This window comes from Gadus morhua, chromosome 14 (assembly GCF_902167405.1).
Source record: "Gadus morhua chromosome 14, gadMor3.0, whole genome shotgun sequence".
Classification (NCBI taxonomy): Eukaryota; Metazoa; Chordata; class Actinopteri; order Gadiformes; family Gadidae; genus Gadus; species Gadus morhua.
Window position 1 is genome coordinate 7587053 of NC_044061.1, and position 27787 is coordinate 7614839.

At 44.0% G+C, this 27787-nt stretch overlaps 1 protein-coding gene across 1 annotated transcript in view; it reads left to right on the forward strand.

Moving 5' to 3' along the window:
* The window catches only part of si:ch211-186j3.6 (neural-cadherin), a 234689-nt gene extending 208315 nt beyond the window's left edge, over positions 1–26374 (forward strand). The window contains exons 33-37 of the mRNA XM_030376396.1: positions 2934–3198; positions 8039–8219; positions 11052–11296; positions 21102–21256; positions 25635–26374. Coding sequence (XP_030232256.1) covers positions 2934–3198; positions 8039–8219; positions 11052–11296; positions 21102–21256; positions 25635–26363 — 1575 coding nt within the window. The 3' untranslated portion in view covers positions 26364–26374. The remainder of the gene's footprint in view (positions 1–2933; positions 3199–8038; positions 8220–11051; positions 11297–21101; positions 21257–25634) is intronic.
* Positions 26375–27787: the final 1413 nt, after the last annotated feature.

The window sequence follows — 27787 nt, forward strand, 5'->3', positions numbered from 1 at the left end:
CGTTTGGTGTTGTCGTGGATAAAACACAACACTTTAAATAACTAAGAGAAAAAGATAATGACTTTAAATTTAATATCACTTGAGTAACAACAAAATCTGAGTTGCCTTGCGAGGGGCAGTTTACATGTGTTGCAAACACAATCGCGAGTAAAGTAGCCACGCATAATCAAAGAAAACAAATCCCTATAGGACATATGAGTCAGCATGAAGATGTAACATGGATGATTACAAAAATTACAAGGTATATTTCGGAGGGCTGTTGAGGTCTAATGAGAGCCCCATGGATGTCCCTCTGAATGCGGTCCTTTGTTGACTGTGACAAGATACTGCTTACACTTCCTTTAAACCTCAATCAATTCCTCCTCCGAGTTGAGATCTCAGGTTACTGTTTAATAAATTACTTAACAAACAATTTAACTGAACGTTTTTATCGGTGTATCTCCTTGACTGGTGTATTGATTGAGTGATATTGATCCCTGAGATAGCATTGGGTATGCATGGTTGTTTTAAAAAAAAAAAAAAGAGTAGCTTCTGCTTCTGATTCTGTTGCTTAGCTTGTATCTCCTTGACTGGTGTATTGATTGAGTGATATTGATCCCTGAGATAGCATTGGGTATGCATGGTTGTTTTAAAAAAAAAAAAAAGAGTAGCTTCTGCTTCTGATTCTGTTGCTTAGCTTGCTACATTTCCCTGGGGGGTTGCCTCTCTTTAGGGAAGCTTTAATGTAGAGTAACTGGGAGCTAGGCTCACTACACTTTCAAAGTAGCCTGCCAACACTGCGGGTCTTCTGTACTTGAATTTGGTTGCCCAGTGACTGGATGGATTTCATTCCAAGTTTGAACAGACAACGGTCTGTTGTTGCCATCACCCACGCGCTGTTTCAATAGTGCAGACATCACTTCTTCCGTTTAACATGAATGTAGCATGTTTGTAAAGGCATAGGCTTGAACGTGAGGCATGTGCAATATTTAACTTATTAATGTTCCTTTGGAACAGAAATGCTACCTTGAAATGATACCGGCAGATGCACTACAGATGGGTTTGATGATAGTGAAATAAGTTGAACAAATTAGTTCTGTTGAAGGATAACCCCTTGAGGTGGAACGTATTGAACGCTTTGAAACTCCATGAAAGTCCTAGAAAAAGGCAGAAGGAAAGCAACTGAATAAATGATGGTGGCATTTATAACACGTCTGTCTATGATCATACAGAATACATTTAAAATGATACAATTGATACATGGAAATATGTATATTTATATGGTATATATAAGGGATGGAGATTGAAAGAGTTATTGTTAATAGATATATAAAAGTGTGTACATGGTGTGCTGAATAATATATAATAAAATTAATGTATTTTACAAGGCCAAATCTTATAGACGCACACGCACACGCGCACACGCACACACACACACACACACACACACACACACACACACACACACACACACACACACACACACACACACACGCACACATCCCAGTACTAACATCCCTACTTTGAAGCCTGTTGGGCGAATCTCATCCAAGACATATTTCAATTTCCCTGCGCAGAGCCGCGAGGCTAAATGCTAACTCAATTTTGCTGTTACAAAAAAAAGAGTTAATTGCAGGGTTAAAATGGTATGATGTGCTTTGCCCTGCCATGTCCATCGCTTGTTATGTTTAATTCTGTGCCGGCCTTTCACCTCCCAGAGGTGCGTTTAACCATGTCATTCTGAACGGAGTTACCAAACAGATGTTTCATCACAATCCCTGAGAAATGAGGCGGTGAATCAACAGCGAGCTCCAACAGACAATCTTCTGCCTGAGACATTATCGAGCATTGTTTGCAATGATAAACTCGACCAAAAAAAGGAAGAACACAGATGCCTAAGCGCTCAGGACTGAACAACAGGGCCTCAGTCATTATACAGACAAAGACGAAAATTGAAATTAGGAAGGACAATACATGTTGGAGTGGAAGAACCCGGAATGATGTTCTTAATGAGCTGTGTCAAATGGATAGTAGCCCGCAGTCTATTTGTTTTCAAGGTGAACACATCTTGGTCGTCCAGTTTTATTTGTGCGTGTGTGTTTTTACATGTGGACATGATTTATATATTATATAAATGACATTGCAGAAGGGCACATGGAAGTTCAATGTATGTGAATAGTGACCTATCCAGCTCACAGAAATTGTCCCTTATTTAAGCTCTTGGCTGTTCTGCTGTTGTGGAGAACAGAATGCAACACTGATTGCATTACCAGTCAGCTATTGACATCAGTGGCTTAAGAAAACCAGTCTTTGCCCTGACCAGAGTTGGCTAGCGGCTTGTTCTAATTTCAAGCATCATTGCTACTCAGAGTTTCAAAAGTGACGTATTTTACTTGGAGCACATATCCATATAGATTAGACTAGAGTTGCCATCCAATGATCGATGAATAAGTGGGCTCATCTTTGAAACCTTTTTAGTTTTTATACAATTTTCTAACAATTGGCAGGTGTTGCAAATGCTTTTTCTAAGAGCAAATGCAACTGACGCTAAATGTTGGGCTAATGTGTGTGTGAGTGTGTACGTGCATGAGATTCTCTACCCCTGCCTTGTGTCCATATTCATCTTGGATTCACTGTCTCCTTCTAGAAATAGGCCGGCAAAGTAAATTTATGGATGCACGGATGGGTGGACGTTATGAGCAATTTGGAAGCGATCATCAATTTCATGGTTATAGGACATTGGGCACACACAGAGGTCTCCGGCGTGGCTGGGGTTTGGCCAGTTCAATTCCTCGAGGATATTATTTTTAGTCAAGGTAGTGGAGGCACCACTGGGAAATGCTAACTGCTTTGCCTCCCCCCCCCCCCATCCTCCTCTCCCCTTCCCTCCTCCCCCCTCCCCTCCTTCTCCCCTCCTCCTCCCCTCTCTTCCCCCTCTCTTCCCCCTGTGACAGATCTTCCAGGGCCTGCTCTGCGTCGTGTACAACCTGGGAGACGGACACTACAACCTGACCCTGCCCGCGCATCGCCTTGACAACGGGGAGTGGCACGAGGTGTTGCTGGATCGCTACGACAACGAGATGACACTGCGGCTGGACGGCGGCGGGGGTCGGCGGGAGGTCACGGGGTCGCGGGGTCGCAGCCGGGAGATTGTGGTGGACACCACGGCGGTGACGGTCGGGAACTCCCTGCCTTCCAGCGGCAACAAGAGCTTTCAAGGTAGGGCGGCACGCGCACGTTCAACATCGGTGGTAAAAGGGGGTAGGGGATGGTTTAGCACAGGAGGCAGAGCAGGTTGACTCGTAACCGGAAGGGTGCCAGTTTGATCCCTGCACCCCCGAGCGTGGAGGTGTCCCTGAGCAAGACACCTAACCCTTACTGCTCCCGACGGGCTGGCTGTAGCATTGCATGGTTGACTCCGCCGTCATTGTGTTAATGTGCGTCTGAACCGTAAGTCGCTTTGGATCAAATGGACAGCTAAATGCCCTAAATGTAAATGTGAAAAGGGCTGGACCCTCGCCAGTGGCTACGGGATCTGGGTTTGATGCTTCATGCCCGAGCAAGATGCCCTACAGCCAATCTGTTCTTTAATGACCCGTCCCTGTATTCACTCTAAGCTTCTTTGGCTAAAAGTGTCAGCTAAATTATTATTATCAATTGATAATGATGATAATGATAATAACTGATTGAATTTGATACAGATCTCGATACAGTCACCAAACGCGCTTCACAAAGCTAGTGTGTGTGTGTTTGTGTGTGTGTGTGTGTGTGTTTGTGATTGTGTTTGTCTGTGTGTGTGTGTGTGTGTGTGTGTAGGAGTTGAGTGGTATTACATCTCTTGCATCCATTACGAATGTGTGGCCTTGATGGTTCACGTAACAAAGTCGTAGTAAATAGAAGAGTAGTGTTCTGTGGGTCAATATGTACATGCAAACAACGAAAACAAGGAACTAAACTATCTATTCATACCAATGATTCCGATACTATAACCAAAGATACCAGCATAGGTCAATAAAGCATGGCTTTATTGACCAAGACTTAGCATTTTTGTCCATATCCTTAGTGGTGAAAAGAATGCTGCAAACAAAGAGCTGTCCTCTCTGTCGGCTGGGTAGGCAGAGGTGCATTCTACCTTCTGAATAGCAGTTATATTATGCAGTTTTGACCTTGAACAGCAAAAAGGTATAACTTCAGGTTCTTCTGAAAAACATTTCCATTGTTCTCTTTTTTCTTTTTTTTCTTTTGTGCGTTACTTCCGATATATGACTGTTGTCAGCGGAGACGATGTTGCAAGGGGCTTAAGTTGTCAAGAAAAAAATGATTGTCTTGGGAGCGATCTTCAAAACCACAAATCAAACAATTTATCATTTGCCCATGTGCCACCGGAAATACTTAGATTAAAAAGCGGATGGCAGTTTAATGGAACTTTGAATGGAGCATTGGAGTGTATTGTTAGCTTTGTATATTCAATATAACCTGCATTTCAATCTGCCGTCACCATAATACGCTTTTGATAATTGAACTATCCTCAAGAAAAACATTGTTTTGTAATACAAGTCTAATAAAAAAACTAAAAAAACAAGCATATCTTACAACACTTTATACAAATATTGTACGACTTGATGATCATGACTGCAAATAAACCCGTGCTAAATTGTTATTTTAATTACACAAAATGAAAACTAAAGATGGGTTACCCTTAAGAAATATATAACAGGTGTGTAAATGCTATGGCCGTGAAACAGCAGATTAGAAGTACCCTTGGGGAGAGACACTAAGTGAAGGGTTTGTTTGTTTGCTTGGCTTCTCCAAAAAGTGTGCCATTGGGGGAGTTTGTATTGACAGCCATGGAAGGCACTGGGTTGATTTAGTGCCCTGCTGGCTTTTTCTGGCGCAGATAGTTATTTGTCTTTTTTGTGAGGGGTCTCTTTTGAATGCTCAGAAAATGAATAGGACCGTCGTGTTCCTCCTATCGATTACCACTTGCTCTCAGCAAAGTTTGACCTTGCTGCTCTGAAAACGGTAGACTCTTTCTTACCTCGTGTTGCGGCTTCAGCTGCAGGGGTCCGTTTTTTTTTAATGAAGTATTTCCTCATCTCTGAGAAGTTCTCAACCACAGATTTTGAAAATATTTGTATTCATTTTTTGTAGTCATTTTTATCTAAAATGACAGAGGTCCAGACCTCTGTGCTCTTATAGATGGCTACGGGCATGTATCCAACCTCTTGCTCTTGGCTGTGGACAGGGGACCAAACCCAGTTACTTTTAGGCTGGTAGTCGTACCACTGCACCGACGGCACTTCCCCACACTAGGCTGCCGCTCTAACATCGCTATAAGCACGTGTTCCTATGGGAGGGGATATGTGTGGTGCCCGTTTAAGAGCTCAATCCAGTAGGGCTGATTTAATCGGGCATTACAGGTTTGAACGGTTTGTGTTATAAATCACCTGTGAGAGTTTAAAAGAGTTGTCCATGTGTAGTTCCTCAAACAGGAGAATAAACCCCACCAAAATCACGCATGGGTAAATGCTGAGCTAAGGATGGTAAATCATCGTGATTCGCTGAGGGGCACGCAGCGGCTGAAACAACCAATCACAGTTTTGGCTATTTGTAAACTGGAGCTCGGGGGCAAGTGTTTAAAGTGCTTACTGATGGAAACAGAGATTGATATGGTTGAAAAAGAAGGGGATTTCAATGTATACGAAAACACCAATAGCCGTTCCTCGGACCATCAAATGGGAAAATACTGTAGCGTAATAGCATTGTCCTTGCCTCAGGCTGACTTGATAAGCTATGTATGTTGGACAGCAATTCTAACCAGGTCCAATTTAAAGAGGTGCTTGGCCACTTTTAATTGTATTGCCCAATTGTTATCTGTCAGCTCCAAAACCAATTTTTTACATTCCTTCAACAAAATTGTTTTGTAAAAACATACTGTGCGTCAACACACAAATGGTGGTTTGGTCTGGCCATACTGTTGCAGCACTTCACTTCAGGATATTATTTTAAATGGGCAATTTTTCCTCATAAGCTTTCCTGTCCAACAAGAATAATACAAGATCAGTGTCACTCTTTAAGCTCTTCAGCGACACCAACTCTCGCCATGGTTGTGGAACAGAACAGTTATGTATTCCACTTTGGATGCACAACTTGCTCACTCCTATTCCCTCCTCTTCTCTTTGTGATGGAAGATACTTGTTGGTAAGAATATATTTGATCCCTCCTTTAAGCATTTGATTGGGAACCTTATGTATGAGATTGAAATCAGATATGAATACAACTGAACCAAAATAATCATACTGACTTCAGCCCAAATCTGGATACAAATTCTGTTCGGGAATACCCACACACTTGACATAAAGAAGATGAAGCCAGCAACGCCAGACTTTCACAGCTTCAGGGGACATTCCAGGACCAAGAGCTGGAAGAGAAGAAAAATGAACGCAGAAATAACAACAACCTTGTCCATTTCTACATCTAATGTGTCTCCCCAGGAGAACAGATATGTTAGACTGTCATACAGGCATGCACAAAGATTTAAGATTGCTTGTTGCTTGGGCTACAAGGACATTGTTATTATTTTCTTATATGTCAAACAGAAACACACACACACACACACACACACACACACACACACACACACACACACACACACACACACACACACACACACACACACACACAGTCACCAATTCAGTGGACTCACTGTGTATGTCAGATGCTGCAGGTGGTGTGCTGAAGAGAGAAGAAAGGGAAAAAAAAGAAAGAAAATAAATGAGGAGTGGAGTTGTGCTGAGAAGAACGGCACCATGAAGTCTGAAGCTAAGATATAATCTAGCGGGATCACCTCCCTCTGTGTTGTATGAAACCATAACTGCATGACAGATCCGATTGTGCTTGGAGTAAGAGAGAGAGAGAGAGACAGACAGAGGGAGAGAGAGGGAGAGAGAGAGAGGTAGTGAGAAGCATAAGAGGACCGAAAGCATAGAGTTCTAGTGTACGTGAGGGACCTGAACAAGGCCTCTGCACACCATGTGACTCGGAATATGTGCTTTATATAATAATGATCCTTTTTTTCCTCCGTGCTTCCGAGTGAGCTTTCATGAGGATTCATGCCTCAGTTTAATGGCAAATGCATCTCTCCTGCGACAGTGTGAGTGTATGTGTGTCTATGTTGGCATAAATGGAGTTGTGTGTGTGTGTGTGTGTGTGTGTGTGTGTGTGTGTGTGTGTGTGTGTGTGTGTGTGTGTGTGTGTGTGTGTGTGTGCGTTCTTCCACACCTGAAAATAGACAAATGTGTGTGCCTGTGTCTATTGTCTAGGTGCAAAGAGAGAAGGATAATGGAACAGACTCATTTATAAGAGAAGAGAGTGGTAGAAGAGAGACAGAGAGATAGATGGAGAGGGACAGAGGGAGAGAAGGGCAAGGCTGCAAGTAGGAGACAATGAGAGGTACAGGCAGCTAGCCTCAGGCAGAATAAGACAATGCATGTGTTTGTTAAATGGAGTTTTTAAAGTAGCTTGCCTTACAAAAGTTACTCATGATTTACTGATAAGGTGTGTGTGCGCGTGCATGCGTGTGTGTGTGTGTGGGTGTGTGTGTGTGTGTGTGTGTGTGTCTTTGTGTACATGTATGTAAATGTGTGAGTGTTTGCATCCATGTGTGTGTTCATGCATGGGTATTCTGTTTCCACACTGTTATACTGGGAGGAAAGGTAAATCCTCGAGGTTTGGAAAGTAAAAGCAGTCCCTACTTTAAGCCAGCCATCTGGCGTCAAGCAGGGAGTCTGTTTTGCCAATTAGCACAAAACAGACGTTTAACTAATGGTAACTGAAGAGGACTTTTACTATTAAATCGGAACAGCCTGTCTCTCTTCCTTTGCCTTTGTATCAATATGCCTTGGTGTCGCCTTCTCTCTCTCTCTCTCTGTCTCGGTCTCTGTCTCTGTCTCTCTCTGTCTCTGACTCTTTCTGTTTCCATCGCTCTCCTTCTCTCTCTCCTTCTCTTACTCTCTCTCCCGCTCTCTTTCTGAACATGTTTCTACCCCCCCCCCCCCAGGTTGCATGAGGGACCTACGCATCAACGGTCGCTACATCCCCATGGATGGCCATCCGCGAGACGGTGTTTCCCAGGTCAGCATGCAGGGTCTCTCCTTGGGCTGCTCTTCGGACTCCTGCAAGAGGAACCAGTGTGCCCCTCCCTTCACATGTGTGGACCTGTGGAGAGTGCACGAGTGCCGGTAAATATGAACCTCGTTTCTACCCAAACATTGTTGATTGGCCAGTGGAGTCAAACAGAGAGAGCGGTGAATACTTCAAAAAAGACACAAACAGTTGTCTAGCATGATACGTCAATTGTTAACAGTGTAAAACGTTTTTATTTCGGTTTTCATTTACCGTCTGCTTGCTAGCATTTATGTGTTTTTTGACTCTTTATTCGCCACTGGCTTCTATTGGGTGAGCCTGGCGAGGGAGAATTAAGACACATACCACACTGAGAAGCTGCTCCGGTGCGACCACTGAGTTTACTGGGGCTTAGCGAATCAACCGCTGAGTGCCTTACCCCCCCGTGTGCTACTCTACCGATGTTGCTAGGCCACGGTGTCCCCCATTACTGTTACCTTGCCTCACCTCGCCTTCTCTGTCTCCATCTATGGTCTCTGCTCTGAACAAATGCCCATCTTTCTCCTCTTCTCTTTTACAACCTCTATGGACAAAATAAATCAAGAATTAACAAATGTATACGAACTAACCATGTGTGACACACACACATGAACATGATTTATTCGATCTTTAAATAGCCCCGGTAAAATTACGACCTAACCTTAGGTGATTCTGTAGAGCCTTCATTGGAGCCTTGAATATTGGACTGTCATACAATATATAAAAAATGAGGTATCCCTGAAAATGTTTGAATATTGCTGTGGAAAAGATCCAAATTGTGCCCAAAGCTCTTTTCATGGGGTTTTAAGAAAGGCAATTTAAAAAAACATATTTAAATTTCCTACTCTGACGCACGCACGCACGCGCGTGCGCGCACACACACACACACACACACACACACACACACACATACACACACACACACACACACACACACACACACACACACACACACACACACACACACACACTGGCATGCAAACACCATGGATGTACAAGGCACATACACACAATGTATCTGCCTTGTCTTTTTGCCTTCATGCATGCCCATCATCTCGCCCTATCTCTCTCTGTCTGTCTGTGTGTGTGTCTGTAAATACAACAGTGTGACGGTACTACTGCACTACTCATAGGGGTATTGCACTGGTATCGTATTTAACTCATTGCTCAGGTCCTGTAGTTTATCCTTAATCCCCGGGCTCATCCATTCATGCCAAGAACCAAAGCTAAAACACACTTCCACGGCACAATCCAGGTTTCTCCTCATTATCTGCCTCCGACAATGTGTGCATGATCCCGTAGGTTTGTGTGTGTGTGTGTGTGTGCATGTGTCTATGTGGGCGCTTGTGCGTGCATCATCTCCGTGCCTACCCGAATAATCACCGCACTCTTCACTGCACTCATCCTGGCTTTGACTTAATGCCAGGGTCTTAATAAGCGAGGGCGAGAAGATAGGGGTGCTGTTCACCACCTACACAGTCCTCATCCAGTCTGACAAGGTGGTGGGACACCTTTATGAAAACACCCATCCCTAATCACCTGCTCCAAATTGATTTGTTTATCAATGAGGACTTTATTTATCCCACTCTTAGGCCATCAATTACAGCTGCTGAGGATGATCAAGTGCACTAATGAACTGTTTTTGCTGATGAAAAACATAGAGCTGTTTGCTTAGTTTCGCATAGTTTTAATTGTATAGTTGTTATTCTTATTCTACTTAGAGAGAGTCATGATGAGTACTGAGAACAATCAAACTCAGCCATAAAGTATGGGTAAAGTTTGTGCGGATGTCATCCTGGTTTAAGGGGCCTCCTTCCCAGCCGTCAACGCTGGTGGTCTTGAACCACTGCTGCCCGGCCTTCGGGCTCACTGTGTGTAGTGAGGAAATATCAACAGTGTTCTCCTTTATGGAAAGTGAAACAGACGCGGTACTTACAGTGATCACCGGTGTCAAGGCCCCAGCATCCGCATAGTCGGCCTGTCTTGCTCTCCGGCACATCAGTTAAAATGCTAGAAGCGCCAGCCTGCTTCACTGGATCAAAACGAGTTTAAGGTTATGACTGCAGGGTAGAGAGAGAAAGGATACTAAAGCCTTGGCAGTCACTTCTTCAACTCTCCCAAAGGACTGATATCATGTTTTTCAGAGGCTGAAATAATGTTTACATCTTTCGTTGTTTTTGTCGGAAAAGATATCATACAGAAAAATACGAATGAGTCTTGGATTTAATATCTTTTTATTTTCTTTCCTCACATAAGCAGATATATTTATCCGTAAACTATTCACTCTTTTGGATCACAGCAGCCACAGAGGTTTTACCTTCAACTTTCTTCTATGACAGCCTGTTTTTCCATTATTGACAGAACACACAGAACCAAGACTTATAATAAGCAAAAAAAATTAAAAATATATATATATATATTTCTGAGCTGTTAAGCCGAGACATGCCTTTAATTACCGACTTTCCTCCGCTTCAACCCCCACAGAAAATGTGCTCCTTTAAAATACACAAAAACGTTAAAGCGAAGCAATCGAAACCAGCGGTCGGGGCTACTCACTCATCACTATTGTCACAGTATGCGGTTTCATTTCCCCAGATTTCATTTGCTACATTAAAAATAAGCGTATGACACGGATGTATTCATTCCCGACACATTCGCAAATATCGGATGCTGGGTGATATTTGTTTCACTTTTTTTTTAATCAACTCAGATTTACATGTGAAATTAATCCGTAATTATAATAACCATAACTCCCTGATCAAATTGTTAGCGTCTCAAACCCTTTACCCCCATGTATACTGTATATATAACTATGTATATATATATATATATATATATATAAATAAAAATCATTAACCATCTACCCCTTTTACCATACCCTTCCCCCCCCCCCTCCCCCCTCTCCCTAGGTGCCCTGCCGGTCACATGATCCGGGTCAACGGCACCAGGAAGTCGTGCGTGTACACGCTGTGCGCCACCCACCCCTGCCACCGGGGCACCTGCGTGGCCCACTCGCCGTCCAAGTACACCTGCCACTGCCCCGACGGCTTCCGGGGCCACCGCTGCGAGACCACCCTGCCCGTGTACCGCGAGGACGTGGGCCTCAGCTTCAGCTCCCTCTTCGCCATCTGCATCTGCTTCATGGCGCTGCTGGGTGAGTTCACCGTCGCTAGCGGCTAAAGGCTCAGTTACGGTTGCACGTCGTCGACGCAACGCAATGGCCACGCAGACGCTTTGACGCAGTCGTGGACCCCCTTTTGTTTCTGCGACAGGTTTCAGTCAGCGGACCAATCACAGCCCTTGCTGCTCACCTGAACGCAAGGTTTAAATGTTTGTCCCGTCAGACCCTCAGGACGTAAGGGGTCCGTAACCCCCTTGCGTTGCGTCAACGTGGAACCACAACAGACAAACGCAAACTCCACCCGCCACCACATCGCCCACTGGCACCACTAAAGGGCTGTATTTTGTTCCACGTCAACTCAACGCAAGGGGGGTTTACGAACCAATTACATCCTTGCGGACCCTCCTTGCGCCCACCGCGAGGGCCTGACGTGCGCCCCCCCAAAAAATGTTAACCTCGCATCGAGGCGACGCAGCAGCGAGGGCTGTGATTGGTCAACTCACTCAAACCCGACGCAGAACCCAAACAGGTTCACGACTGCGTCAAAGCTCCCGCGTGGGCCTTGCGGTGCGTCGACGCGGAGCAATAATCAGCCCTTAACGCTTGTATAGCCGTGGTGTGTTTGTTTGCGTTGGTATTCCGTTGCTCCACCCCCCTCAACCCCCCCCCGACCCGCTATCCACTCCTACCGTGCGTGGAGTTGTCGCTGGAGCTCAAGGAGGAGAGGAGCTTTTGCAAAGAATTAATTGGGCTAATCACGACTCGAGCTCCGAGTGTGTAAACAGGTGTAAGCGTGGAGAAGGTGAGCCGCGGTGTGTCAACACTGGAGCGCGGCGTTAATCAATGCTGGGTGCACGGCCCATGTTGGCTTCATTATACTCAGAGCCTCTCTTTTTTTTTTTTTGTTACCCGGGATCACAGAGTGCAGGGGTTGGTGGTGGTGGTGTGATAAGTGTCTTTGTATTTAATTAACATCCGTTTTGGTTGTGTAGGCTGGGCTCGTGACCTTCCTCCATTTGTAGAATAAATTAGGTAATAGAGTGGATTATTTACTCTTTTATTATTTCTAGAATTCAACGTTCATACGGAAATAGAGCATGAGGAGCCACACGCACATACACAGGCAGACATACGCACACACACGTGCGCGCACGCGCACACACACACACACACACACACACACACACACACACACACACACACACACACTTCTTGTCTGATATGACACTTTTACGATGCCTCAATTAGCCATGGTCTGTTCTCTCGGCCTGTTTTCCCCTCATGTTCGATATCGAATCTCGCTCTGTGCTGTACTGTTCCTTTTAATGTGCATTCCATTGATACATCTGTAGGACATTCGGCTATAGCAAGCGCCCCCGGGCACCGTCAGCCACGCATGAGGGAGAATGCGCACTAGTCGTCGTGGTAACAAGCTTGGTCTAATTGAAAGGAGCGCCGTTGTTCAGCGCCGTTCTCGCACCGGTGGTACGGCACGAGCCCGGAGTCCCGGTAACAATAGACGGAAGAGAGGGCGAGATAGGGAGAGGGAGGGGGGGAGGAGAGAGAGAGAGAGAGGGAGAGGGAGGGGGGGGAGGAGAGAGAGAGAGAGAGAGAGAGAGAGAGAGAGAGAGAGAGAGAGAGAGAGAGAGAGAGAGAGAGAGAGAGAGAGAGAGAGAGAGAGAGAGAGAGAGGGAAAGAGAGAGAAAGAGAGAGAGAGAGAGAGATCTGACAGAATGACAATGAAACGGGTCAGAGCAACAACAGCTCGACAGCAGCCGGAGGGGAAGCACAAGACGAAAAAACAAAACCACAGACTTTACACATCCATAAAATCAGAGCTGTATACGCTACAGACAGACACGCGTTTAGACGGGGGGGGGGGGGGGGGGAGGGGTAAGGGGTGTGCGGGTGAAGGGTGGGGTGGGCGTCTTTTGAGAAGACGCCAGGTGAGGGGGGTGCGGGTGGGACCAGCCGGTCCTCAGTCGCTCTCTCCCATTTGTCCTCATTGGAGGTTCAAGCCTTCCCTCCCTTCCCCCGCCTGTGCGTTACACCCAGCCCGCCCCACAGGTCCCCAGACGGACTCGGTTCAAGTGGTCATTTGTCCTCCTCCTCCTCCTCCTCTCTCCACTTACCTCCCTATTCTCCTCATCCTCCCAGCACCACTGCTTCCCTGTGTCTCTCTCTGACTCTCTCAATATCTCCCTCTTTCCATTCCACTCCCTTCTGTGTCTTTTTCTCCCCGTCATCCCTCCTCTTACCTCTCTTGTCCTTCCAGCACCATCTTCTCTCTCTCTCTCTCTCTCTTGCTCTCTCTTGCTCTCTCTCACTCTCTCTCTCTCTCTCTCTCTCTCTCTCTCTCTCTCTCTCTCTCTCTCTCTCTCTCTCTCTCTCTCTCTCTCTCTCTCTCTCTCCCCCTCTTTCTCTCTCTCACTTTCTCTCCCCCTCAGCTTCGCTCTCTCCTTTTCCCTCAACCTCTCCCCTTTTCCCTCTCACCCACTCTTTATGTGTGTTTTATCTATCTCACCCTCTCTCTTTCTCTCACCTTTGCCGATCAATCTCTACCTCACTTTTTCCTCTCTCTCTCTCTCTCTCTCTCTCTCTCTCTCTCTCTCTCTCTCTCTCTGCTATGTCTTCTCCTCCCTGGGCTTAATTCCCACGGAGACGGGTTTCATCCATCTATGTTTGTGTAGACCTTATGTTGTAGACCTCATGCTCACTGGTGTTTACCAAAAACCAACAGGAATTGAGATCAATGCATCCGGGACATAGATCGTTATTTCAGTCAGTCTTGCGCACAACTGCCTCACTTCATCAATCTTCTCATCTCCGCTCCGAGACCTCACTAAGAGACGTGAATGTTTCAATGAACACCTCGGGACAAGTTGGAACTAACACAAGCTCCGTGCTACGTTTACCCCCCCCCCCCCCCCCCCCACTCTCACTCGCTCTCGCTCTCTCTCTCGCTCTCGCTCTCTCTCTCGCTCTCTCTCGCCCTAATCAATCCTGTGATTTCTGCCTGATCAATAATGTTTTTCTCCCTGATTTCTCACGTTAGGAAGGGGCAACCACTGCTAACAGATTCACAAAACCCAAAACAAACGTGGACAGGACATGGCCTGTCACATTTGGGTTCTCTTGAGAATGTAAATTGAATTCCTCAGGAGATTAAATGGGCTGTTTTAATTGATGTGTGGGCAGTGTATTTCCACAGCAAAAGAGATCATGCCACTTATGGAGGTAAAAAAAGAGAGGTGTTTCGAGTTGGAGAATGGCCAGTTTGTTGTTTCATACATTGATGGCAGTGTAATTGCCACCTACCTGCCCACTTGCATTAATGCACGTGTGGTGGTAATAGGCTTATGATTTAATATCCTGCCTTTCGAGCTAAAATTTGCAGTTTTTCTATTTTCAACCAGACACATATTTGAAATTATTAGCCATTGAAAGGGCTTAACATATACGAAATAAGTTCCAAATGTGAAACTTGTGTGTCAAACTTTCAGTCGATCAAATTGACGGACATTTTCTGAACTTATGTCTTAACTTGTTTATAGAGCAGAATCAAGCAGTCCCTCAAAATGATATAGCGGCATTTTTTATTCATCTTAAATGAACAAAGAAAAGTTAACAGAAATAAAGGCATGAATGGATAAATAAATAAAACAGCCACTATAACTTATTTTTGGTGGTATTAAATAAGTTTTAGTTGTGAATATACTCTGCTTTTATATTATTGCAAAGTTTAAATGTCATACTGTAGGGATATGCTAATCTATTTACACTATATAAAGAAAAAACTTTCTAAAGCAAATATAAATATTCCCATTATCTCTTGAGAGTGTTTACCTCATAAAAATTCAGAGTTAGACTTTTCAGCAGTAATTGAGCAACATAAAGTTTTAAAGAGAATCCCATTTTGAAAAGGTCAATGCTTTGTATTAAACGTCTCTGAGCGACTATTTGATCAAAATCATGGTTTCACCCTTCATAGTTTTCTTAACCTCCTCAAGATTTCACTTCCCTGTTCCCAATTAAAAATAAATGTCTCATAGCAGCAACTACAAATTGAATTGCGACGTTAACTCCTGAGCCCTCATGTGGTGTGGGTTAAGAACCTATATATGTTTTCCACCATAAAACACCATCAAATTTCCCAGGAAAACTGTAGTCTCAACTCCAACTTCCTTGTGGGGTATGTACTCATTTCGAAGAGGAGAGTAACTAGAAAAAAACACATTTATTCGCATTTTGAACAACATTTCCAATCGCGGTTTATGACTTTGGTTTATGACTTTGGTAAGTCTGCTCTTTATGTCATACATTTCGGCAACTGTTTTGAACCATGTAGTAGTGTAAGGCTCCATCTGATGACCTCACTTGTGCCTCCTCCACGGGTCAATAAGTTATAAACTCACTGCAGAATCTGGGAAATAATATTACAAAGATAAATATTTCAGAGAGCAGAGAGGGTAAGGATACGAGAGCTGAAAAAATAAGTATAGAGAGAAGGATAGAGAGAGCCGTATTGAACAAAGGCATTGTCAAAGGAAGAAAGAATGGACCTTGGAGGCAGCGTGAACTAATAAACACATAATCTCTCCACCAACTCTTTCCATCTCTCCCTCCAGCCTTCACATCCCATGCTGTCTCCCAGAAAAGGCATTAGATATCTTATCATAGGCCCTATCGTCACCTCACCTCATGACCTCCACCATCTACACAAAAACACTCACCTAAACACACACACACACACTCACACACACAAGCTGTCGAGTAGAATAGTATACACCAAAATGTATGGTGACAGGACATCTACCGTCCGCCAAGAAAGTCAGCCATTGTCAGCCACATCACCCCTCTTGTATCACATGCTGGGATAGACAAGTAATGTAAATAGTACAACGTATTGTCTCACGCTTGAGTTCTTTGCTTTTTTTGTTTTAAAATTTTGTGAGTATGTTAGATTATTACTCGACGAATCCGGAGGCCAGCCGATCCTGTCAAGACACAAACACAAGCACACAGGCACAATGAATCCCCCTATAGCCCTCTATTGAACTCCTTATAACACACCATCAGTAGCTTCTCCACTGGCTTCCCCCCCTCGCAGCCCACCTCTTTATTTAGAGGTCTGACAACAGGTTACAGGGAAGCAGACGAGACCTTCTCAGAAACAATTCATCTGGGCCAGCGGTCCATTAACGGCCGGACAAAGACCTTTCAGAACAGCTTCATCACGGCCACCACTACGGGCACTTTAGGTTCTTAGAAGGCCTTCACTCAATTCTATTTGCTGATAGTGCTCGTTCATCAAAATGCATCTTGGGAAGCTGATTTGCTGGCACTTGTATTCTCATAAGAGGAACCCCATATTCTTTACCTCCACTATGAGGGGTGGATTCCAGCCCGGAGATTTATTTTCTCTGTATTGTGAACAATGATGTCCTATTCCGCCAGCAATTCCTTACATTTTTCATACTTTTTTGCAAGTGCAAGTTGGCTGGGCTACAGTATACTGTGGGTCAGGAAAATGTCAGGTACGTGTGTGAAAGACAGGAGTTTAACAATATGAGCACAATGTGAATTTATAGTAAGCTAGGCTAATGGAAACAATGTCTTCCCGTAATGACAATTAACTTCAAGATAACGATGACTATACTGTACATTGACCAAAACCCTTGATACCAAGATAATAACTAACATTACGATTATCCTACGCTGCCAAAGCGGAGATCACTGGGATGAGACGTTGCGATGTACAAGCCCGATACGATGTTTGACACATTGCACACACTTGAACGATTGCAGAATGAGAGCCAATATTTGGACACAAATATTAATAAGTAATCAGAGCTACGTAGATGTCAAAACAAAGCTACAAGCTTTGTCTGTAGCAATGTAAATATTATAGATCATAGATTATTATTATAATGCGAATACATTATATTTTAATCGTACCATAAGGCACATTAAGCCAGAATTAGAAGATGCAGTGTTGACAATATAATGTCAGCCAAAACATATTAATGTATGAAATGATGGAGACATTGAACCACATTGAAAGTGCATAGAACCCATTTACCGTAATCGCCATCAACCGATTCAAAAACAAACATTCAAATAACTTCTTTAATTACTAAAGGGAACAGTGGATGGTCTATCCAGTGTCATGAAAAGTGTGTTTGACTCCCTGCAAAATGTTTTTTACCTTTTGCTTTAAGTTACATTTTTCGTCTCTTTATGAGGCAATTACTCTTAATTAAAGTAATTAGTTACTTTACTTGAAAAAATCATAGTTAATTTAAGCGAAATATATGACGTAGAACACTAGATAAAAAATATAACTGACTCGATGGTTTAGTGGCTCAGTAGTAGAGTTCAGTTTGATTCGCAATGTCCCCAAAATGTCTCTATTCGTCTCCTTAAATGGTGAGTGTACTTAGAACTGAAGTGCATGTAACGTTAACTCTATTATAATCTGATACTTAAGGAAGAATCCCGTTATACTTAAAGACATTTGGGATTAAATATTCAAAAGACTCTTCCCTTGCAATTCCTACTTGTAATAATCCAATTTTTTCATCAAAGTAGAAAAATGTGTTTGCCCCGTTTACAGTTTAGTCATGAAGTACTTTAGGACATCCCTAAACAAATATTGTTTCTGAATGTTTTGTGGTGGGGGGAGGGGATACAAATTCCAATAAAGAGATGCTGTCTGTTCAGTGACTGGGCTGATATGCCTGCAGATATGTCTTCTCTGCTGAAGGATGCTCTGTGTTAAGGAACATAAATCACAGGAAAGGATTAGGCTTTTTCTGAGCTTGAGCTTTTTATAAGGATGCCCATGCTAATGCTATCGGTCCAATGTGTTGATCTTAGCTTTAGAACTTGATGATGAGTGTATCCTAATACAAACTTTTTCTTCTTTTTTTTTTAATCTTTCCTAAAACAGTGAATGTATCCTTAAAACATGTTAAGAAAGGCTAAGAACCACAACACACAATGTACTTATCTCAAATAGGCGAGAAGGTTTTCAAAGTCCCAAAACAACAAATACCCTTGTTTGTATCAGTAGGACGGGTATAGAAAATAGTGCTTACCATTTGTTATATCCTCAATTTGCCAGTGAAGCATAGGTGCGCATTCCTTGAGCCTCAAATGATCCGTCGGCAGCAGCGAAGTGAAAGGTAAAAGGACTGCATTTATATAGTGCTTTTTAGACATTATTGACCACGTTCTCCCATGCATACGCTGACGGTGTTGGCAGGCATGCAGTGCGACAGCCAGCTCGTTCGTAAGCAGTTAGGGTTTGCGTTCTTGCTCAGGGACCCCTCAACACAGGGACACCTCCACGCAGCTAAGAGCCCGGGGATCGAACCACCAACCTTCCGATCGCCAGACAACCCGCTACGCCTCCTGGGCCGCGGCCGCCCTTATCACAACCTTCTTGTGTTAATTGCATTTTATTAATTGCATTCTATGTAAAGACAAAAGTTGTTTTCCCCCCTCGCTTCGATTCCACCACCTGCGCAAATAAAAAAGCCCATTCGGAATCAATGCCTTGATTAAGAGCAGGGGCGGAGGAAGTGGTATATTCTGGAAGGCGTGGAGCTCCCCGGTGGCCAATACCCCGGGAATGAGAAAATATAGGCCGGTCAATTCAGAGGGGCTAACTAATGGAGGAAGCAGGGAACTGGGTAGAGGAAGTCGGCGAGGTGTGTGGGGGGGGGGGGGGGGGGGGGGGGGGGGGGGTTGTTGACAGGGGATTTGTCAGACAACTCTAAAAAGGTCAAGGCATTGGTGTGGACAGGAAAACATGCAGATTGGCACCTCGAGTAGAACTCTGTTTTCACGATGGCGTGCTGAAAATATGTCCTTCAAAAAGGAAATGTTGTTGCTGCTCCTCCATTGTTTAGACAAAGAAAAGAAATGGTATATTTTACCACCTTCTCCCTCCTCTTACACCGTCACTCCTCTGTTAACCGCGTCCATTTTCCTCGACATCTTTTTCTCTCGGCATATGTTCCAATTCCTTTCATCACATTGATTTTGTGATTTTTCTTCTCCCATAATTTTCTCTCCACTGTCCTTCACCTGTTACACGCTGCGCGGATTGATTCATACATGAATTCATCCAACTCACTGTTCAGTAATTTCGTTGCTGTTTGGTTACCGTGGTGATTTAGAGTGAGTTTTACTTCTTTCTATTAGCACCTTCTTCTCCTGAAACGCTAATGTAGCTCTGTAGGTTGGGAATCTGGTCGCTGAATGTTTCATTGGATTTCACATAAAGCTCTCGGAGAATATAGAGGTGATGATAGATTATGTGTCCACGCTGCTTCGACTGCCCTGGTGATTCTACCGCTTCAGTTCAGGCTTTCATAAATCCATTAACTCATCCATTCTTCTCTTTCGGCTTTAGCAGCTGTTTAGCATCCCCGTTTTGTGCTAAAATAACACGTTCATAAATTTTCTCCTGGTATTTTCTGTAGTATGTTATTAATTCATCCATGAAGTCATCCATGTATCTGTTTCCACATTTTTTGCATCTTTTTTGGTCAAATATCAACAATCATAATTACTATTCCACTGGTGACATTCATTGAATCAATGATTAATCTATCCCTTCATGCATCATTGGATGTATTTGTTTCCATTATTACACAATCAACTTCATATATATATATATATATTTTTGTATATGAGCAGTGGAATGGGACATTCCAATCCAATCGTTGGATTGTTCATCTGGTAATTCGCTGTTTGGCTGTGTTATGAGCGGTGGTATAATATATGTGAAATATCCATCCATCCATCGACTTTCTAAGGTCATGAAAAACATTTATATAGGTGCAAACCTCAAATGCGGATAGCAGGCGCCTACGTAGAGAATAAATGCAGAAATATTCGTAGAAAAACTTGCTAAAGATTTTGAACATCAACCACACACATATGTGTGATGTGTGTGTGTGTTTATAAAGTATATATATATATATATATATATATATATATATGTGTATATAAATTATGTATGTATGTCAACATCATACATATATACACATCATACGTTAAAATAAGGTTGTATCAGGAGCAGCGCCTGCATATAGCCTCCCTGCCCTAACAAGCCGAGCCATCCGATCCATAAGGGTAATGGATTCTGAGGCACAACCTTCGCCCTCCGGCCTGTGGATTACAATTCCATTTCATCCCCACATTCTCCATATTGATTAACAGGGCCGGCTTCATTCAACGTCATATCTTTCCCCAAGGCCATGGGTTAATTGAATCGTAATTACCGGCGAGCTCTTTTTGAATTCTAATGCCACGGACTATACGTGATTTGACGTTTCTTGTTTTATCAACTGCTGTAGCCCCCATCACACCCCGTCGTCTTGTTCCGTGTTTGCATTTATTTCTAAACATGTTCAAACCTGCGTCTCAGACTCTCACAAGCTCCTGTTCCCTCTGAGTCTCTCTATCCCTCTCCTCATGTCTGTTTCTCCCGCTCTTCCTGCTTTCAATGTCCCTCCCTCACTCTCTATTGTATTCTCTCTCTCCTCCTCACCCCTCTCTCTCTCCCTCTCTCTCTCTCTCTCTCTCTCCCTCTCCCTCTCTCTCTCTCTCTCTCTCTCTCTCTCTCTCTCTCTCCCTCTCTCTCTCTCTCTCTCTCTCTCTCTCTCCCTCTCCCTCTCCCTCTCCCTCTCTCTCTCTCTCTCTCTCTCTCTTTACTATAAATGTTACTCACTCATATTTTTCCCTCACTCTTTATCTCTCACTCTCTGTGTCTCTCTCTCTGTCTCTCCGTCTCTCTCTGACTCTCCCTCTCCCTCCCTCCCAGTGCTGCTGCTGGGTATCTTCCTGTACACGCGCTGGCGGAGCTACAAGGGTCTGAAGGAAGGCGTGTACCACGTCTCGGCCCACCACGACGGCTGGGAGGACATCCGCGAGAACGTCCTCAACTACGATGAGGAGGGAGGGGGGGAGGAGGACCAGGTACACACACATACAGTTCATAGTAACACTATGGTACATACACCATAGTAGCAACATACATATACAGTTCATAGTAACACTATGGTACATACACCATAGTAGCAACATACATACATGTATACAGTTCATAGTAACACTATGGTACATACACCATAGTAGCAACATACATATACAGTTCATAGTAACACTATGGTATATACACCATAGTAGCAACATACATACATGTATACAGTTCATAGTAACACTATGGTACATACACCATAGTAGCAACATACACATACAGTTCATAGTTTCACTATGGTATATACAGCATAGTAGCAACATACATACATGTATACAGTTCATAGTAACACTATGGTACATACACCATAGTAGCAACATACATATACAGTTCATAGTAACACTATGGTATATACACCATAGTAGCAACATACATACATGTATACAGTTCATAGTAACACTATGGTACATACACCATAGTAGCAACATACACATACAGTTCATAGTTTCACTATGGTATATACAGCATAGTAGCAACATACATACATGTATACAGTTCATAGTAACACTATGGTACATACACCATAGTAGCAACATACACATACAGTTCATAGTTTCACTATGGTATATACACCATAGTAGCAACATACATACATGTATACAGTTCATAGTAACACTATGGTACATACACCATAGTAGCAACATACATATACAGTTCATAGTAACACTATGGTATATACAGCATAGTAGCAACATACATACATGTATACAGTTCATAGTAACACTATGGTACATACACCATAGTAGGAACATACATGCATATATACTGTTCATAGTAACACTATGGTACATACACCATAGTAGCAACATACATACATGTATACAGTTCATAGTAACACTGGTACATACACCATAGTAGCAACATACATATACAGTTCATAGTAACACTATGGTACATACACCATAGTAGCAACATACATGCATATATACTGTTCATAGTAACACTATGGTACATACACCATAGTAGCAACATACATACATGTATACTGTTCATAGTAACACCACGGTACATACACCATAGTAGCAACATACATACATCTATGCATGTATGCATACTTGCATACATACATACAAACATACAAACATGAATACAAACATTATGTACATGTATGCATATGTACATGTGTGCATACATGCACATATAAATAATAATAATAATAATACATTTAATTTAGAGGCGCCTTTCAAGACACCCAAGGTCACCTTACAGAGCATATAGTCATCATTCAAAACTATGTAAAACAGACTAGGAATAAAAGGAAAGCAGAGGTTAAACATGAAGAATAATAATAATTAATAACACTCAAAGACGCCTAAAGTGAAGGGGGGACCTCACTAACCACCACCAATATGTAGCACCCACTTGGGTGATGCACGGCAGCCAATCGGTGCCAGAACGCTCACTACACACCAGCTTGAGGTGGAGAGTTAGGGATGAGGTGGAGAGTGAGGGAAAGGAACATTTAACACTATCGATAACATTTAAACAATATCTACCACATGTAAACACTATCGACCACATTTAAACACTATGGACCGCATGTAAACCCTATCAACCACATGTAAACACTATCGCCCACATTTAAACACTATCACCCACATTTAAACACTATGGACCACACGTAAACCCTATCGACCACATTTAAACACTATCGCCCACATTTAAACACTATGGACCACATTTAAACACTATGGACCACATTTAAACCCTATCGACCACATGTAAACCCTATCGACCATATATAAACACTATCGACCACATTTAAACATGTAAACCCTATCGACCACATTTAAACCCTATCGACCACATTTAAACACGTAAACCCTATCGACCACATTTAAACACTATCGACCACATTTAAACATGTAAACCCTATCAACCACATTTAAACATGTAAACCCCTCTCGACCATATTCAAACACTATCGACCACATTTAAACTAACATGTAACATATACATGCATACTTACATTTGTACATACATATACTACAGTACCAACAAACATGCACACTACATACAGCACATGCATACTTTATATGCATTTCTGCACACAGTGTAGACATAAATGTGCATACACTCATACATACTGTACAAGCACACGCACACGCACACACACACACACACACACACACACACACACACACACACACACACACACACACACACACACACACACCGAAGCCTACCTAGACAAAGCCATTTAATTATAAGTGTATTCAACTAAAAAGGACATATATTGATACCTCTGATAATGGTTTACCTAAGTAGAAGCATTTGATCCCACCTTAATATTATTTCATGTCATGAGATTATCTTTGGTATTTGGATAACTTTTCACCTTGTTGATTATAACATCCCAATCTTTACCCAACCGTCAATGCGTCAACATTTAAACATTTGCATGTAGGATGGAAAAGCCTCTTCTCTGGGTAATTCTGTCATGTGTACATGGAGCCTTTTCCCATTTTATTTCATAAAGATTTGTTAAGAAAGAATATCCAAATAATAAAATACTGTGTGCCCTCCTTAATTTCAAACATTGAATCACCTCTGGTAGAAAATACTAGGACAGTGTTCCCAACGTACACATTTAAGTTTGACTGTCAGTGAATAAATGGCATCCAAATTTAAATAGCGTTTTTGAAAATGCAGTAATTGATATCATTAGCTTGCTTAGTTTTCCTTTCTCTGCCAAAACGAATGCATTGCTTTCATCCCATAATTAAAACCCATTAAAACATGTGTAGCATGTGTTTGCGCTCGCGTGTGAAGCTCTGGTGCACAACGTGTACGGTTTGATTGGTGCGCGTTTATTTTAATTAGACCCGCGCATTATATTCATCCATCCTATCAGATACTCCTCAGCTCTAGAGAGGACCTGGAACAAAACACACACACACACACACACACACACACACATGTCCAGACAAACACACATGCTCACACAACCACACAAACACACAACCACACAGACACACACACAGGCTCACACATACGCATGCTGACGCAAACAAACGTGCTGACACAAACAAACGTGCTCACGCAACCACACAAACACACGCACAAACGCATGCTCACACAAACACACACGTCCACACAAAGACTCATGCTCACACAACCACACACACACATCCCCATGCTCACACACACACACACACACACACACACATGCTTATACAAACACACACACACACGGATGCTCACTCAAACACACACACCCTTGCCATCAAACACACTTAGACACACACACATACATCTGCCTCTGCCACGCTCAGGTCCCATGTACTGCCACACAAACACACATACTCAGCTCACACAACCCCACATACACACACAGACCCGCACACAGACACACACACGCGAACACACAATACACACATACACACACACATTAAAACCACTGGTCCTTGCTACATTACCAAATTCTGAGAGCCTGTTTCTGGGGCCGCATTGGATTCTCAAGGGCCTTATCATCCTGTTTCCTACAGGATGAAAACAAACCCACGCAGAGCTCTGCAGAGCAGTTTTTACCCGTCACATCATCACCCTCCCAGAGCAACTCTGGTCTGCTTTCCATCCCCGATTGATCTTCCTTCATTCTCTTGTTCAATGGAGGCCAATTTTCCTTCCTTCAAATCTCATTCCCCCTCCCTCTCTTTCACCCAACACGGGGAGGGGATCAGTGCTGCCTGAGTTTGATCAGTGCTACAGTAATTGTCTGTGACATATTAACAAATAACGATAACCAGTTGGATAAAGGAGGAAGAATAACTAAATGTGATGCTCTCGTGCCCTCAGAGATGGCTCTGAGAATAGAGAAAGAGATAAATTGAAGGAGAGAGGGAGAGAGAACCGCTAAATTCGATATGAGGGAGGAAGTAATAATTAGCCAGGTGAAATCATACCCATGCAAATGACTATGTATTTTGAATTAAGCAGGCACAAGTACTTACTTGAGCTCAAACACACACACACACAGACACACATCTACACACACTTCAGCACTGATTAATATATCGGTTGGTTTATTCAGACAAATGGAGACATTGGAGTGCAAAGTTAAAAAAAAAAGGGTTGAACTTTGAAAGGAAGTCGAGTGGTCAGGCTTGGGTCCCCTCTTCTCTGTCAGTTCCCCTCTTTCCTTTAGCTCATTTCCCCCTTTGTCTCATTGTATTTGGCTGGTCTACTGGGCTCTTATGCTAATCCAGCTAATGGTCTCTCCTCTCCTAGATTGTGTGTGTAATGCTAACGGTGTCCCTTTGTGTATCTTTGTGTGCGTGTGTGCGTGTGTGTGTGCGTGTGTGCATGCATAAACAGAATGCCTACGACATGGCGGAGCTGCAGAAATCCCTCCAGCCCAGCCCGGCCCAGTCGGTCCAGTACTGCCGCATGCGGGCCCTGCACCACCCGGTCCTCCCGCTCTCCCAAACCCAGCACCACCACCAGTACCACCACCAGTACCACCACCTCCTGCACCACCACCACCAGGCCCAGCCCGCCCCGTCCCAAGCCCAGTCGCAGGACCCCCTGAGCCGGACCAACAGCTCCAGCACGCTGCCCCCCTCCGTGGCCTCCTCCTCCTCCTGCTCCAACAAACAGGGCTCCGCCTCCTGCTCCGCCGTCACCACGTCCACGGTGTCGGCCCCGCCCGTCCGCCGGGACGTGGCCCCCACGAGACTCCCGGCGCAGGGCCAGGCGCGGCCCCTGGCGCTGGCCCGCCGCTCCCTGTCCTTCTCCAGCCAGGACCTGGCCCGCTACCTGTGCGAGATCATCCGCGACGCGGACCAGCACCCGGACGCGGGGCCCTTCGACTCCCTCCAGGTGTTCTCCACCGAGGGGGGCGGCTCCCCCGCCGGCTCCCTCAGCTCCTTCGGCTCGGCGGGGCTCGAGGGGGGCGCGGGAGGAGGCGCGGACGGGGCGGCGGCCGGAGGAGCCGGAGGAGGAGGAGGAGGAGAGGCCAAGAGAGAGGAGACGCTCGGGGACTGGGGGCCCTGCTTCGAGAAGCTGCGGGCCCTGTATGAGCAGCCCGAGACCAGCGACCTCTGAAGCGCGCTCTCCGTCCGTCCGTCCCCCGCCCGCAACACCCCCCCCCCCCCCCCCCAGCCGACCTGCCCATACCCTGCCCTGCCCCGCCACCAGCCCCACGCCTCTCTTATGAAGGGATACGCACACAAACCAAAACGGGCATCAAGAGACGAAGGAGAGAGAGAAAGATCGGAACATGAGTCGGAGAACCCCTGTGTACAGGGAACAGACTTCACCGAACCCAATCAAAACTATTCCCAGTGGAAGGGGGCTCGATGGAAGCCGGGATCGGGCTGTGCCCTGGAGAGAACCTGTACAGCGTTGTAATGGTGAGGGCTCGTTACCTCGGACGGCGACTTGTTCTTCAGTGTTGCGATGAATCTGAATTTACGGAACGATTCGCCCTGTCAGTCAGCCTCAGACGGACAGATGAAACGCGGCCCTGCTTCCCCGCAGCAGCCGCGGGCCCTTCGGGGGCCCGAGCCTGACATGCTCTGCTCTCTCTCCGTCGTGCCATGACATTGTCACAGGAACAGACATTATCAGACCTGTCAGTCAGATCGCCCGCGGCCTGGGTTGCCTGGCTTGTCGTGGGATGTCTGCCGTGATGGAATTTAAATCGCTGCACAATCTCAGCTGCAGTTATTTTTAAAAACCACCTGGAAATTTTGACACCATTTTTTCCAATGTTGTAAAAGTCGCACGGAATCGTTGTCAGTGGAATGCCCCGGAATTAAAAATAAGGGATATTTGAGATTTATTTTTTGCGAGGGAATTTTTTTAAGATCAAAAGGGCCGGATGGAATTCATAAGCTGAAAGATATCATTCGATAGGGATGCCCAAATATCAATAGACCTATTGGTTTCAACATCAATACTCTACCTTTGTACTCATACACATATGATGCAATACACACACACACCCAAAACAGACAAAAACACAATGGAGAAATATATGGGAGAAACCTTAATATTAACTAATGAGACTAATGGGTTGAATACAAGTTCATAAGAACAAAAACACAGAAGTTTAGTCAAAAAGCAACTCACACACATCAATGAAGAAGGGTTTGGTAGCAATACAATTACACACATAGACACACCAACAAATATATCGATGTTCTAAAAGGGGAAATAAGACAAGATTTGTCTTCCTTAGCTTCCTTAAAATGAGCCGTTACCCCGGAGGAGACAAAGGATTTAAATAATTGTTGTTGTGTTATTTAAGCTTAATGGAGGTTTTGTCAAAAGTATATCTGGTTCAAACACAGAACAAACATTTATATATATATAATAACATATAAAAAAATATGTGTTTTATAAGTATATTTTTTAACCATATACAATGAACATTCTTCTTTCTAACCCATGAATCTCATTATTCAAATGCTATTACGCTAGTATCCCAAAAAAACGGAAAAACAGACTAGTATTGGTGCATCCCT